This window comes from Chiloscyllium punctatum, chromosome 5, assembly GCF_047496795.1.
Source record: "Chiloscyllium punctatum isolate Juve2018m chromosome 5, sChiPun1.3, whole genome shotgun sequence".
Classification (NCBI taxonomy): domain Eukaryota; kingdom Metazoa; phylum Chordata; class Chondrichthyes; order Orectolobiformes; family Hemiscylliidae; genus Chiloscyllium; species Chiloscyllium punctatum.
The window spans coordinates 51,480,367-51,497,528 of NC_092743.1; the positions used below are offsets into that span (position 1 = coordinate 51,480,367).

The window sequence follows — 17,162 nt, forward strand, 5'->3', positions numbered from 1 at the left end:
ATTTGTATAAGACACTGGGTTAGATCTTAGCTGGAGAATTGTGTACAGTCTTGAGAACAACACTTCAGATAGGATGTGAACTCTTTGGAGTGAGTTCAGAAGAGGTTTACAAGAACGGTTCCAGGAATGGGAAACTGTAGTTGTGAGTAGATTGGAGGAGTTGGGACTGCTTTTCTTGAATGAAGACTAAGAGGACATTTTATTGAAGTTTTCAAATCATGAGGAGTCTGGACAAAGTAGAAACAGAGAAACTGTCCACGCTCATAAAAGGATTGTAAATAGGAGGGCAAGAATTTGAAGTAACTTTCAAAAGAAGCAAATCTAATGGAAGAAATACCTTTTTCTCACAGCAAGTCATGAGAGTCTAGAATACAGTGCCCAGAAGTGTGTTAGTGGTAGGTTCAATCAAGGTATCTCAGAGGATATTGGGTCATTATTTAAATAGAAGTAATGTGCTGAGTTACAAAGAAAAGGCAGGAGAATGGAACTAAGTTATGGTGTACAGCAAGCTGGTGCAGGCATATTGAACTAAGTGATCTTTTGCATTGTAATAATTCTGTGATTCTGTCCATCTTTGAGGCCAGAACTAACTGACAAAATGATCTTGCCACCATCTCAAAGTTTATCGGCCTTTATCTGGGTGATAAATATAGGATAGATGTCAGAGGTAGTTCTTTACTCAGACAATAGTAGGGGTGTGGAACGAAATGACTGCAACAGTTATAGACTCGCCAACTTTACGAGTATTTAAATGGCCATTGGATGGACGTATGGATGAGAATGGAATAGTGTAGGTTAGATGGGCTTCAGATTGGTTTCACAGGGTGGTGCACCATCGAGGGCTGAAGGGCCTGCACTGAGCTGTAATGTTCTATATTCCATGTTCATTTCTTTGTATCTTTGGTAATTTCTTATTCATCATTTTCATGCAATCTTTTCATGCCATATGAATCTGGTTTTGTACAATATATGTCCTATTCTTCTACGCAAGTTTCTTAAAATATTATCAAACTGACATTCCCACTGCTGACTGTACATGGGTTAAAATTTCTTTTGTTCAATGCCAATAAGATAAAAGTCAAGTTTTTCAGTTCCAGCACCTCGATGCATCAATTTTCCCAAACACCTTATTAGGTTAAATTGAGGGGTGTTGAACTTCTGCAATTATTTTTATATTCTTCCTCGTTTGTTATGTTTTTCACTAACACCTTCATATCACTGCTGCAGGAATTATAATGAACCTTTTCATTATATATTTTGCTCAATAAGGAAACAGGGCATGCTAAATGTAGTTATATGGAATGCAATGCAACAAAGAGGTTGTATAAGGAAAGGGGAACATTTAAGAAACAGGAACTTATTGAGAAAAAAGCAGGTGAAATAAAGCCCACTTCAAAGAAATAAAAAGACAACTAGTCCAGGTTAAAAAAAGTTAAAGATCAAAAAGCTAAATTGTCAAATAAGAAAAATACTTACAACAAGAAAGTTCAAATAGGATACTGTCAGAATAAGATAAACCAAGTTCTTTGATCTGTATGGCAATTAAAAGTAGGTTTATAATGAGGTATGAAACAAGCCTGGAGCTAATATTACATTAAAAAAAGAATGTAAACACATAACAGACCAGAAATCATAAAAAGTGTAAAGAAAACCAAGTATCTAAGAGAAATTGTAAAGGAGTAACCTTCACACCTCCCCCATAAGTATCTTTGCATTCAGGACACCTTCCTGATCTCATCCCCCATGTTACAATGGGTAAGTGAAGCACCAGACAAGCTTAAACCTATTGTGGCCCTTCAGCTGGACATTAACTGCCACTTCAGGGCTTCATTCTGCCATTGCTGACATTTTTCACTCCTCAGGGGAAAGCAATCTACCCAGTCACTGTGCCTGCACAGACAGCTGTCAGGCAGAAGGTATGTAACAACCTTTAGGGGGTAGTTACCTCTCCATCTCCTATGTCACTTCCATCTGGCCTCAGTCTCGTACCTGATTACCCTCTCCACCACCTTCATGAGAATCGCAAGTCCAAACTCTCAGACCTATCTGAAATCCAGAATCAGGGATCTTCACTTTATTGTATGAACCGGTTGTAGTGCCATTCATAGTCTCTGACACTGAAACTACAAAGCTCTCCATAAAAAAAAATAATTATCCCTGAGAGGCAGATAATTAAGGTCCCCCTCAGTCCAATATCACCACAGTTTTCACATTAGGAGGGGTGGTTCACCTATCCTCCAGCAAAATCCACCAAAAGATCTGAAACACATGTTACAAGTCAAAGAACAGTTACAGAAATTGTAAGGTTGAATAGAAAATGGCATTCATATGGAGGATGAATGGTGGAGGTTATCCAAGTGGATTTCCGAGCATCATAAAATATTGGCTGGTCCAATGTGAGGACAGCAGGGAAGATGGACAGTATGACTTTTCACCAGGCTCTTCTCACTGAAAATGTTATGAAGAATCTCCCTGTCCCCAACCTGTTGTTACCTTGCCAACCAGCTGTTGACCTTCCCACCAAGTTTAATGATGGTGAGCGGGGAAAGGGGGATAAGCAAGAGCTGTTTGCGTTGCCTTCTCCTATACCTGAGATCACAGGTAAGACCTGAGCGTGGATGCATTGCTAAGAAAGCCATGAGAAGAGAACCTGGTATTGGACATTTATATTTAATTTCTGCCTACAAAATAAGCAATGGTTTAATCCAAAGCTTTTAGTAGGCAATTTTCAAAAGCATCTGCCCCTTTTTCTCATTCATTCATTCATGGGTTGTGCACATCACTGGCTAAGCCAAAAATTTTTGCCCATCCCTAAATGTCCTGGAAAACACTAGGGGTGAGCTGTCTTCCTTTATCGTTGTAGACTATAAGGTACAACAAACCCCAGGGTGGCATTCCAAGATTTTAATTCACAACAGTGAAGAAACAACAGGAGGAATCTTCTCAGAGTCTGAGCAATAGGAGCTATGGTGAGATGTGTGATACAATCGGGTGAGGAGCCTGGCACAGTCCATTGTGCTGTCGAAATCAATTCACTCCGCCTTTTACGCTTTTCACAAGTGGCCTCTTAAAGTCTCACTGGGCAGTGGCAAATTGCCGATTGACTGCCATTACTGATTGTTAACCACCTTGCTAACAGCCAAATTCACCACTTTAATATTCTGGCTACCATCTTGCCAAACTTGTCAAAAAAGATTTGACATCAGGAACACTTGACCAGACCATGTACCTGGTAGATTCATCTCCCTGCCTGCTCTATATGACCTCCATGTTTGACACTGAACATTGGCATCTGATATGTGCAAGCCTCTAAGAACTCTTATTGCACATCTCCAATCCACTTAGAGGTAACTTTCACACTTCAATATTGCACTGGCAACTTCCACTGTAATGCTGCAATATTGGCACTGTGCACTCAGGGATACACATGTATCTAATCATGGACTAGACAAGGCTGCATCTCCGAGCTCCCTACTCGCTTCCATTGTGCTCACTCATTTCAAGACTATTTCGATGCTCAGTGCATTCCTGCCTTACCGTGTCTTGCCTGTTGAAACTTTGCCTCTTCAGCCAGAGATACCAGGCCTCGCATAGTAACAGGCCCTTTACAATTGAAGCTGAGGTTCATCTCAGCAGTGGTGGTTGTTCTTAATTGACTACTTAAGAGTCTTAAATACGAACAAAGTGCTGCAACTGCTGGAAATTTGAAACAACCACAGAGAAGGCTGGAGAAACTAAGCAGGTCTGGTAGCAGGACTCTTTTTTCAAAGAACTCATAATACTTCCAAGTTTTTATCATCTGCAAATTTTGTAATGTGGTCCTGCACACCCAAGTCAAGATCATTAAGAAGAAGGTCTTTATTCCCTTAATTAATCTATCAGAATTGCCAAAGCCTGGGAATCCCCTCCTTTACGTGTTAAAACTGGTGATGAGTTTATATTGGTGATTTTGTGACTAGTCTTCTTAAAAGTAGACTGCTTCTCCATTCCCTATCTGCCTGAATTCAAACTTTAAGTTGGCACTTTTGGAGTGAATTAGAACTGAGTTTGTGGAATTTAAAGTTCTTAATATGACTCTATGACCTGCCCATCCAATCCCAAAACATTGTCATCAACAAGGCTTCAAAAATATCTCCAATATTCAAAGTGTGTCTTAGTAATGTTATTAAGATCTATCACAATGATAGTTATCAACAGCCTCCCACTGATTTAGTACTAGTGGAAAATTAGGAACATTTTTAGATTAGATTCCCTACACTATTTATATCTTACTTCTGTGACTTTACATGGATATTGATGGTAACATTACAGACAGGGTCAAAGTAATAACAAGAAAAATAATTATTGTTTAATTGTAATAATGCAATGTGCAAATATTAAGAAATGCAATAAAAACTTGCAGGTGGCACAGGCCATTTGGCCCAAAAAGTCCACACTGACTCTCCAAAGAGTAACCCACCCAGGTCCATTCCCCTACCTTACATTTATCCCTGACTAATGCATCTAACGCTATGGGCAATTTAGCATGACCAAGCCACCTAATCTGCACATCTTTGGACTGTGGGAGGAAACTGGAGCACCCAAAGGAAATCCACACAGACATGGGGAGAACATGCAATTTCCACACAGACAGTCACCCAAGGTGGGAATCAAACCCAGGCCCCAGCACTGTGAGGCAGCAGGGCTAACCACTGTGCCACCTGCAAGTTTTTTATTGCACTTCTTAATATTTGCACATTGTATTATTACAATTAAACAATAATTATTTTTCTTTGTTATTACTTTGACCCTGTCTGTAATGTTACCATCAATATCCATGTAAAGTCACAGAAGTAAGATATAAATAGTGTTTCATGCAGCTGATTATTACAAAATATATTACAATGACTGTACAAGAACTTTATATAAGTTCTTTATTGGTAAATATTTTATTATGACTGTGTAATAAAGAGCACTTTGTAAGCTACTTCAGGAATAAATGTGTTAAAATTGGGTGGCATAGTGATTCAGTTTTTTTAGCACTGCTGCCTCATGGCACCAGGGACCCAGGTTCAACTCCAGCCTTGGGCAACTGTCTAAATGGAGTTTGCACCTTCTCTCCGTGTCTGCGTGTGTTTTCTCCGGGTGTTTCAGATTCCTCCCACAGTCCAAAGATGTGCAGTTTAGGTGGATTGGCCATGCTGAATTGCCTGTAGTGTCCAGGGATGTATAGGTTAGGTGTACCAATCATTGGAAATGTAGTCTAATAGCTTGGGGGAATGGGTCTGGGTGGGATAGTCTTTGGAGGGTTGGCATGGACTTGGACCAAATGGCCTGTTTCCACACTGTAGGGAATGTATTCTATGATAATAATACATTAAAAGAAGAGTTAACATATTTTATAAGGATTATAAGTAGCCCTGTTTTATTACAAATGAACTTCCACGCAACACACTAATCCTTCCATCATTCAGACAGTTTCCATAGTAACAAACTGACCTGTTCGCCTCATTTGAGATATTGAATGTTATCGTAAGCAAACCAGAAGCTTGGAGATTATCGCTGACAGTTTCCTCCAGATATGTAGCCAGCCTCGACTTGACCTCAGGTCAATTGCTTTATTCTCCACAAGAACCATCTCGCACATGTTTTGCAGCTCTGTACTCATCTGGACCTGATTCTGAAGCTCAAAATCAGAATCCTGCAAATTTGAAATTGCTGTAATTATTCAGTAATAATTTGCATCTTTTGATGATGCTTACTTGATCTGTATGTCATTTTTGTATATTTTAGTGAATTTTAAAAGGAATCGCCGGTCACAGTGCAAATGGAGCTGATAACAGTTTTATACCACAAATATGCATGTATTTTAGTGGCAATGCAACAGAAGCTAGACAATACGTGTCAAATTTAGATGTTTTTAGTTACAATAACATAATTAAGACCCAATTTCTCCTTTTATCAATTACTCATTCACACATTGTGAAGATGAGTTGATGTGATTAAAAGTATTGTCATGTGTTTAAATGGATTGTATGTTTGATAATATTATAAAATGAAGAGTCAGTTGACATAGTATTAAGTAGTTCAACAACTGACTAACTCAACAAAAAAGTCAAATATATGACTTCAAGAAGCTTCAATAGAAGACAATGCTGAACATGAACAAAGGTATTTGTCACTGGTGCAGAGTGACAATGGGTAAAGGTCTTTTAAAGAATAAGACTTATCAGTGCATTAAATTCTGATTCTTGCTGGATTGTGAACTTCATGTGATTGGTGAGTAAATGGGGAGAATTACAGCTTGTATAATTCATTGCACAACAGATTGATAGTGGAATGTAAATAACCTTCAAATTCCAGATAGACCACAGTGACTAATTCACAGCAGCTTTTAAAATTACCTACTTCAATATTCAATGAACACATTATCATAAAATCTTTGAATTTAGCAGAATCTCATGGATGTGAAGATAACCTATCACCGTAAATATGAATAATTACCTTTATAGTTTTGAAATGTTACATGTTTTTTAAACATCATAAATCATTTTGTTTTTCAGAAAATTATTCCCAGTCGAAAAAGACAAGTCTAAAAGCAAATGTAATCCTGCTAATACGTCAATATTCCTAATAAGGCCTAAGCAAGACACTCCAAAATTGTTTAATATACTGTTGCTTGCAGTAAAATCCAAAGGATTGACTCTACTCAGGAGATTCTTGAAAATGGAAACAAAGGTTATATGATTCCTGTGTGGCTGATGTTTTTTTGGTTATTATTATAACAATCGTAGTATGTACATAGAAGAAGTTGAAGTATAATAATAGCAGATCATTAAGATGTGCTTGACATTATTATACAAAGAAAATATGTTAGATAACTTACTTTTGATTATCTAATCAAAAGTGAATTGAAGTCCTGACTGTGATTGTATAAATAAATGCTCATTTGCAAATACACATTTGTATTAATGGTTCTTTAATATGAGGCAAATGCGATATGTTTAAATATTTAACTTCAATCTATTGTATTGTTTTTTACTCTTAAGATTTAATTTGTAGTATTGATATGTCGGTACAAAACACAGCTTATATACCTTTTAGTACAATGAACAAGTTGGCAACATATGCTACACTCCCTGTAGAGGCCAATAATTTTTAAATAGATATTGGAATTTCCAGTTTCCATGTCAATTACACTATAAAGTCTTAAGTTTAAAACTCTTTACTGTGCCAAGCACAGTAACAGCAACATTATTTAAAGGTTATTCAACTAACTTAAATGACAGATAAGGAATTCCCCATTTGCTTTTGAACATAGCAGAAAATCCCCTGCCCGGTTATACATTACACTATTCCCCGAATAGACATTTTCCTCTTTAGGAACCAGCTCAAAGCTACTCTCAGCTCCTGATGGCTTGCTTCTTTTTCCCTTCCTTTGACAGAATTAATTTTCAATCCCAGAACGATTTCCACTGTGAGCATTGCACCAGAGATTTCACCATCTAGTTCAGCTAAATGAACCTTCCAGCCTTATTTAAATCCTCAAAAATACAATGCCTTCAAATTGAAAATGAGTTCAAAACTACAGATTATGAGGCCGCCCATTGACGTAGCATTTTCTCTACTCTCAACAAGACTGGTTGTTGTGTTTTCCTGCTCTCTTTCTCAGATTCTTGCAAACCAACTTATGTCTATGAGTTTTAGCAATATCTTGGAAAACTCATTATCTGATACCACAGATCATAATGTAAGTTAATAATTTAATACTTTTTACTCTATCCTTCACAAAACGCATCTCTAAAGTAAGTCATATGGGATTTGTATCCATGTCAACTGTCTTCTAACTCTATTTTACTTTGGAATCAAACACAGTTTAAAGCATAACTATTTATAAAGCCTGGCATTCCCAGCATCTTAAACTCTTGGAGACCAGTAGTCAAAGGTGTGCTGCTGGAAAAGCACAGCCGGTCAGGCAACATCCCACGAGCAGGAGAGTTGACGTTTTGAGCATAAGCTCTTCATCAGGAATGTGGCCCGGGGTGGGGGCAGGGGGGGATGGGGGGGTGGTGCCAAGGGGGCTGAGAGATGAATAGGAGGGGGGTGGGGCTGGGGAGGGCATAGCTTGGAAGGTGATAAGTGGATGAAGGTGGGGCACAATGGCGATAGGTTGGTGAGGAGGGTGGAGTGAATAGTTGGGAAGGACAATGGCCAGGTGGAACAGTTCAAGAGGGTGTGCCGAGTTGGAGGGTTGGATCTGGGATAAGGTGGGGGAAGGGGAGATGAGGAAACTGATGAAATCAACATTGACTCCATGCAGTTGGAGGGTCTCAAGGCAGAAGGTAAGGTCGTCAGGTGGTTAGGGGTGGTGGATGAGGCCCAGGACTTATATGTCCTTGGCGGAGTGGGAGGGAGAGCTGAAGTGGTCGGCCACAGGGCGGTAGAGTTGTTTAGTGTGTGTATCCCTAAGATGTTCTCTGAAATGTTCCAGAAGTTGGTGTCCTGTCTCCCCAATGTAGAGGAGGTCACATCAAGAGCAACGGACACAGTAGGTGAGGTGTTTGGATATGCAGGAAAATCTCTGTCAGATGTGGAAGGATCCTTTGGGGCCTTGGATGGAGGTGAGTGAGCAGGTATGGGTGCAGGTTTTACACTACATGCAGTGGCAAGGAAAGATGTCGGGAAATGGATGGTGTGTTTGTTGGGGGGGCGTAGACATAAAGAGGGAGTCGCATAGGAGAGGAAAATATATCACTGGCAGTGGGGTCTGACTGTAGGTGGCAGAAATGGCGGACGATGATAATGCTCTATCAGGAGATTGGTGGGGTAGAAGTTGAGGAGCAGGTGTATTCTATCTTTGTTGAGGTTGGTTCAAGGGCAGAGGTTCGGGAAGTGGCGGTGATGTGCTGGAGGGCATTGTTGACCACGTGGGAGGCGAAATTGTGGTCCTTGAAATAGGGCGCCATCTGGGATATCCTGGAGTGGAATTGCTCCTCCTGGGAGCAGATATGTCGGAGCTGGAGGAATTAGGAGTAAGGGATAACCTTTTTACCGGGGGGTGAGGGGAGGCGCAGTGAGAGGAGGTGTAGCCCAGTGGTAGAACCGGTCAGTGCGGGGTTCCTGGACTATAAGGTTAGAGGCTATGGAAGGGAGATCCCCTGAGGTGTTGAGGCTGTGGATGGTCTGGGAGATGATAATTTGGTGATGGGAAATGAGGGGGCAGTAGGAGGAGGTGTCTGTTTATTGGTGCCTGGCTTCAGTGATGTTCAAGTCAGTGCAGCAATCTACCACTGCCCCCGCACCCCACCCGACCTTTAACGCTGTTTGATGTGAGGTTGGGGTTGAAGCAGAGGGAGTGGAAGACTATGCGTTGTGCAGGTGAGATGCTGGAGGGGGTGAGTGAGATGGACAGGTTGAGGCAGTTGGAGATGAAGAGATTGAAGGCAGGTAACAGACCAGCACGGGGTGTCAAGTGGATGGGGTATTTTCAAGGTAAGCGAAGGGGTCCTCGGAAGGTAGGTAGGAATCCTGATGGAAAAAGTAAGCACGGAGACAAAGGCTGTGGAAGACAAATTCGATGCCGCAATGCGTGTTGAATTTGTTGATCTGGGAGTGTAGTGAAATGAAGGTGAGGCCTTTGCTGAGGACTGATCGTTCATTGTCAGTGAGGGAAAGATCTGGGGGGGGTGGTAAAAGCACGGCAGGGTTGGGGGCTAGGACCTGGTATGGGGCTGGAATTGGGAGTGGGGTCAGAAACTCTCTCAAGTGGATGATGTCAGCAAGGAAGTGACACACACCGTGGGGATCAGGAGTGCGGAAGCAATGCATTCGGTGGCATTCACAGGGGCAAAAGTGACTTTCTATGTGGCATTTGCAATGCCTTTGGTGGTGGCTACGTGTTCAGCCACGGTGTTCCAGTGAGTGAGGTCGAGAGGGGCGGAAGTGGCTGAGACAGTGGCAACTATGGGGGCAGAAGTGATGTGATGGCTAGATTTCGTGGTGGTTTCGGTGGTGCTAATGGCAATCATGGAGGCAGAGGTCCTGGCAGTGATCAGGGAGGCAGTATAGTCAGTGGTGGCCACAGTCATGTGGCGCGGCGAAGGTGGAACTGATGTCATCATTTGCCGCTATGGTGACTGTAGTGACCATGCTACTAATGGGGTCCAAGCAGTTCCTTCACTTCCCACATGGTCAACAATGCCCTCCAGCGCGTCTCCTCCACTTCCTGCACCTCTGCCCTTGAACCCTACCCCTCCAACCCCAACAAGGATAGAATACCCCAGTCCTTATCTTCCACCCCACCAATCTCTGGATACAATACATTATCCTTCTCCACTCCTGCCAACTACAGTAATACCCTAGCACATAGATATATTTCCCTCTCCACCTTTATCTGCATTCCATAGAGACCATTCCCTCCGCAACTCCTGCTTTAGTTCCACGCCTGCCATCAAACCACCCTCCACTCCCAGCACCTTCCCTTGCCACCACTAGAGGTATAAAATCTCTGTCCACACCTGCCACCTCACCTCCATCCAAGGCCCCAAAGCATCCTTCCTCATCTAAGAGAGATTTTCCTGCACATCCAAACACCTCATCTACTGTGTCTGTTGCTCTTGATGTGATCTCTTCTACACTGGGGACACATGACGCCAACTTGCAGAACATTTCAGAGAACATCTGAACAACCCCACCGTTCGGTGACCAACCACTTTAACTCCCCCTCCCACTCCATCACGGACATGCAAGTCCTGGACCTCCTCCACCACCAAACCTGAACCACCCAATGCCTGGAGGAAGAACACTTCATCTTCCACTTTGGGACCCTCCAACTGCATGGAATCAATGTCGATTTCACCAGTTTCCTCATCTCCCCTTCCCCACCTTATCCCAGATCCAACTCTCCAACTCGGCACCATCCTCTTGAACTGTCCTACCTGTCTATCTTCCTTCCCACTTATCCACTCCATCCTGCACTCCAACCTATCACCATTATCCTCAGCCTTCATCTACTAAAGCCACACCCCCTCCCATTTATCTCTCAGCCCCCTTGGGTGCCCCCCCTCCCTACCCCCTTCCTGATGAAGAGCTTATGCTCGAAACATTGTTTCTCCTCCTCCTCGGACGCTGCCTGAGCTGTTGTACTTTTCCAGTGCCACACTCTTTACTCAGATCTCCAGCATCTGCAGTCTTCACTTTCTTCACTTGAAGATGTAGTCTACCCACAGTCAGTACAGCTCCTCTTCTGACTATCTGTAGCTTTTAACATCTAAGACCTTCTCAACAGTGAGTCCACCTGCGCAGCCTTAAATTAGGGTGTCCATATCCTGTCACAACGTATTACTTGCTTCAGAGACTTCAGCTTTCCTTGAGTCCCAATTAGCAGAATATGAATTTATTCACAGGTTTAAAGCTGTTTCTCTCCCTGATAGTCTCTCTACCCCATTGCAGCTTCTTTTTCCCACTTTACAGCCCTATCAACCAGCCGTGCCAGCCTCACTCCTCTCCATGCTTGCTACTGAAAGACTCACCCATGACTTTGCTCACTACCTTTCATTATTAAAACACTACTAGACTATTAAAAGCAACTGCAATTGATTCAAGTTTGTAAAAAGCAACTTTTTTATATTTTGCTTTCAACAGAACTGTGAAGCACTTCCCCAGCTCCTCCAGCCAAAACCACAAGAGCAAAACTAGAAGGGTAGCATTTAAATATAGCAGATCACATTCTCGAGCCAAGCAGTGAACATGGAGAGCTCACTTCAGCAGGTTCCAATGCAAGCAGCCGCTACATTAAGAGTCCAGTATGTCAAGATAAATGACTCATAAATCCCTTGTCATCCAGTGACTTATTTCCCCAAAATAAATGGAAGGGAACTTATTATTGATGTCAAATCAAATAAGTTAAATAAATGATTTTTGACCTTTGTGAAATCCACAAGACCTGGGCATCCTATTACTTCTGTTTATTTAGGTTTTTTATCTACTAAATCTGAGTAGGTCATTTTTATTATTAATATAAATGTAAGGATGATACCATAATTCTCTATTCCCAGAAGCTGGGCTAGCAGGGATTCTGAGTCAGAGGCTGGGTTACAATCTGTAGTCCCAACTGTTTAATTACCACCGACATAAGTACAACAATGGACCACAAATCACTTCTATATATTCTTTCTAAAATTCAAGCCGTAGTCATAATATCAATACAGTGACTCAGCTGTTTTTATTCCTTAATAATACACATATTGAAATTGTGTAATAGAGATACTGTCTCACACATCTGGCTATCTGAAAATTAGCAACGTCCATAAACCAGCCATTTTCACAAGCTGCTATGCATTTTTTTTTAATCATTCATTCTCACTTGTCCCTCAATTTGAGAATGACATCAACTCTATCATGAGTTTCTGCTGTGGGACTTCACATGAATGTACATGCTTATACTTAACCCATGAATCTTAGGGTTACATGGGTTAGGATGTCCAGACTATAGTGGGAGACGGAACGGTGGACTTGAGCCCTTTGTTTTTATTTTTTTTTCTTTTTTCTTAACACCCTAGTGGCCAGTGACAAGCACTGCCCTTCACATCAAAGGGCAATCAAATCTCCTGGTTATTTTTTTTTCTTTTCTCCACACTACCGCCTAACTGCGGTAGTGCTTATTTTTTCCCCAGCACCCATGGTGTGTGTGTGCAGGTGTGAGACACAGTGAAAAGACACAAAGTGCACGAATCTTTATTCAATTTCCACCACCAGGAAGATATGAAAAACACCCGAGTGGCCAATGACAGGCACTGCCCTTCACATCAAGGGGCAATGCTGTGTGAGCAAAACAGTGAAGGGGAGGGTAGGGACTAAATCAAAATAGAGTTGGAGGGGGAAATAATGCACTCCACTCCCTGCGGCGCCCACCTCTCCCTGAACGACTCCAGGGTGTTGGTGGACACCGCGTGCTCCTTCTCCAAGGACACCCGGGCTCCAGCATAACCCTGGAAGAGGGGCAGGCAGTCGGCCCTAACGACCCCCTCCACGGCCCGCTGCCTCGACCTGTTGATGGCCAGTTTGGCCAGGCCCAGGAGCAGACCCACGAGGAGGCCTTCGGACCTGCCCTCCCTCCTCCGTACCGGGTGCCCGAAGATCAGGAGCGTGGGACTGAAGTGCAGCCAGAAACAGAGGAGAAGGTTTTTGAGAAAATCAAAAAGGGAGTGCAAACGCCCACACCCAATATATACATGGTCCACGGACTCCACAATGCCACAGAACAAGCAGTTGGGCTGGGAGTCCGTGAACAACCGCAACCTGCGGTTGCAGGGGACTGCTGCGTGCAGCACCTTCCACCCCAGATCCCCGAGAGAAAGGGGGAGGACTCCCGCGTAGAGAGCCCTCCACTGGGGATCTCCACCGCCCGGTGGCAAATGGGCACGCCAAGGCGTGTCCGGACGGTGGATGAGGGAGAAGAGGTGGACGGTGTGCAGCAGCAGTCAATACAGGGCCTTCCTTTTTATATCCCTTAAGGGAACAAAATTAAAATTCCGGAGGCGGCTCAGGTTGTGGGGCACAGGCTCCCGCGGGAAGTACGGGACCTTGGGGCCAATGTGAAATTCCATCCGGGCTGGGGTGAGCGCGGACGGGATCCCACCGCACACCTGAGCGTCCTCCAACTGGTGCACTACGTCGGGTCCGAGCACCGCCGTTTTAAGGCGTCGGATGGCGGTGGCCATGTACCGGACGTCTACCGTTGAGCCCTTTGTTTTTATTCTGAGCCATTGTTCTCACTCATCATTCAGGCTCTTAGACTCAAAGTATGACATTGCTTATTGGACAAAGTTTTTACAGTTTTGACTAATTTGTAGCAAGCTTCTCCAGTCTTTAATGTCAATATCTCTGCATTTCAAGGAGAGTTTCTGAATGATTTTGTAGCATTTTTTCATCCACCAACAGAATTGAGGCCATTGAGTATTGACAGAATAGGAACTGTTTGGGGAGATGCTTTTTAACCATGTATCCAGTCCATTACAATTAGCTCAGCACAGATTTTGCCTGAATGCTCATAGAGCTGGCTTCAACAAAGATACTTGTGTTCATCTGACGGCGTTATCCATTTCCATCCTCTCGCTGGTGGATAGCCTGGGCTGGTCCTTTCCAAACTCAATGCCTGCATGTGGCTGAAGGAGAGAAAGAGCATAAAAGGCAACTAGGCTGCAGGAGAGAGAGGTAAGAGACAGAGCAGAAGAGGGAAAATAAGAAAATAAGTGTGAGAGAAAAGAGGAGAGGGTCAAGACATAAAGCAGAACTTGCTTCTGCCTTCAGCAGCATGGGAAATGGTGAAACAGCTTTGAAAATATGGCAAGAAGGTGAAATAACAGATTCCCAATGCTGAGAAAGAAATTTCCAATTTTCACCTTCCATTTCAAATGGTGAGTTTTGAATCTCATTAATGAGCAGTGACTACCTCAGTTCCAGGCATTTATATCTCAATCAGAGCTAAACTCAACTCATCTTTTGTGCAGCTCCCAATTATCCCCTCCCTCCCTGAGATACCAGACATGCCAATTTCTAACATGAACATCCGAATGGCAGCAGATCACCACTTGCTTCTACAGGGTTTCCTCCAACTCTGTCTTCATCATGACATCCTTGCATGCTCCAGGGATGCCATCCTCTTCTACACTTCATGAATGTGGGTGGGCATTGCCAAACCAGGAGCTTCACCATGGTTGGCTTTTAGATCAACTCACACACCACTTCATAAGTGTATCAGGCCTTTGCAGCTCTGATGCACTTATATCTTGCATGTTTATGGCAGGCTACTTTGTGTGCAGAGACACCATGCATCTCATGCCTCTGCACAAGATTTATCTTACAGCTCCCACCTTGCTGCCTCAGTGTTCACTCATGTTGTACTGATTAGGTGACATGACAGTTTGCATTGCTCTTTAGCACAGAGGGAAAGGCAGGCAGCCTGCCACTGTGAAGAGAACTGAACAGTCATGGAGGCAGACATGTAGTGCCATGTTAAGTCACTGTCACATGTACAGCATGTGCCAACAGCTTACATAGAAGACATGTTGCATGTGCTTCAATCAAATGGCCATGTCTGAAAGTCAAAGAGGCCCAGTTCTTATTGGAGCTAAGGGAACTATGATCAGACCAGGGATGCTGCTACACTCAACAGGCTTGACCAGTCTCAGTCTGGAGTTGATCACAGTGATATACCTGATCCTGTCAGAGTCTGTGAATCATTGTCCTTACTGTCTGGGGTTGGCCCACAGTTAGCCTTGAAGGTCAAGTGTAACTAGTCCAAGGATTACAGTTAGATCAGTCAGGGGTACTGAGTCAGCATCCCCATCTCCCTCTCCCCCCAAACCAATCACGAATGTGTGGAGACATCAGTCCAGTGGATGTGTCATTCTCAGTCAGGGCTGTCCTGCTAAATTAATCTGAGGCTGTGTCAGAATCAGTTCTGGAGATTTGGGCATCGGGAATAATGAAGGCTAATCAGGGTGCAGTTCATGGAGTCCTGAGAAAAATGCAAAGCTCAAGTCTGGAGATAGGACTCTGTCACTGAGGACTAATGTTGATGAAAAGGGGTAATTCCATATAGGGGGTTGGGGCTCCATTCGGCATGGAAGAGGACGGTAAACTGACAGAGATGGCATCTCAAAATTCAGAATAACTCTGGCCTCAGTATGAGAAGTGCATATGGCTAACAAGGCATGGAAACTCACAAAGGCCTGGGCTGAGGAGTAAATTGGGACTAAAGGAGTAAATTGGAACATTACTAATTACATAGAGGGAATGAATGGTAATAGTAGGAAACTGACAAGTAATTGGATAGAGGGCAAACTAGCATTTTAAAAAAGTAACACTTGGAAATGAATAAATTAGCCATACAGGAGCACTGTTCTGAGGTATACAAAACAAGTTTATGAATGTTACGTTCATGTCTCAAATCCTGCCTACCCCTAAGGTAGTGTACAGAATGTTGGAATCGAGAGCATAGTGTGGGAAAATGTGAGGGTAATCACTTTGGCTGGAAGAACAGAAGAGCTGCATATTATTCAAATGGGGAAAGACTGCAGGAAGCTGCAACACAGAGGGGTGTTAAGATCCTTGTGAACAAATCCTAAATAGCTAGCATTCAAGTTCAATGTCTAGTAAGGAAGACAATGGACATTTGATTTTAAAGGAAATGAAATATAAAAGTGGGAGATTTTGTGAAAACTATGCAAGGCATTAGTCAGGCAAGACCTGGAAGAATGTAAACAATTGTTGTCCCCTTATTGAAGGAAGAATATATGGGCATTGAAGGATGTCCAGAAATTCTAGGTTGATTTGTGCATGAATGAACTTTCTTTTAAGGAGAGTTTGAGTATGTTGGGCTTGTATTTGGAGTTTAGAAGATTGAGAATAGACCTTATTTAAGCATACAAGATTCTTAGGCAGCTTAATGGGGTAAATAATAGCATCCTTACAACATGGAAACAGGCCATTCAGCCCATTAAGTCCACACCAACCCTCTGATAACCATCCTATTAGACCTACCACCTTACCTTTAACCCTGCACTTCCTCTGGCTAATCCACCAAGGCTGCACATCCCTGGACACTATGAGCAATTTAGCATGACTGATCTACCTAATCTGCACATCTTTGTACTGCGGGAGGAAGCCAGAGCAGCCAGAGGAAACCCACGCAGACATGAGGTGAATGTGCAAACTCTACACAGACAGCAGCCCAAGGCTGGAAATAAAACCCGGGTTCCTGGCACTGTGAGGCAGCAGTGCTAACCACTTAAGATACAATGCCACCCTAAATGCTAAAGGTTGTTTCCACCTGTAGGACCAGAGGGCACAGTTTCAGAGTAAGCAGATTCCTATTTAAAACACAGATGTGGGAAATATTTTTCTCTCTGAGGGTAAATGAATTTGTGAAATTCATTACCACAGAGGGCTATTGAGGCTCAGTCATTAACATATTCAAGGCTGGGTTAGACAAATTTTTCAGCAGTAAGGAAATCAAAGGTTATGATGAAAAGGCAGGATTGTGGAGTTGAGGGTTATAATATCATTGAGTTAACCTTCAACCCAAAGAAAGGATTAAAGAAAGGAATAAAGGATTGAGAATTGTTGATGTTAATATTTGCAATTATATTGAAAGCATTTTACTGTTTATAGCTTTCTTG

General features: G+C 42.8%; 1 protein-coding gene across 4 annotated transcripts in view; it reads left to right on the forward strand.

The window, feature by feature from the left end:
* Positions 1-6,896, forward strand: part of LOC140477071 (cyclic nucleotide-gated channel beta-3-like) — a 111,032-nt gene extending 104,136 nt beyond the window's left edge. For all 4 annotated transcript variants that reach the window (XM_072570291.1, XM_072570293.1, XM_072570292.1 and 1 more), the window contains one exon: positions 6,543-6,896. In XM_072570291.1, coding sequence (XP_072426392.1) covers positions 6,543-6,726 — 184 coding nt within the window. In that variant the 3' untranslated portion in view covers positions 6,727-6,896. The remainder of the gene's footprint in view (positions 1-6,542) is intronic.
* Positions 6,897-17,162: the final 10,266 nt, after the last annotated feature.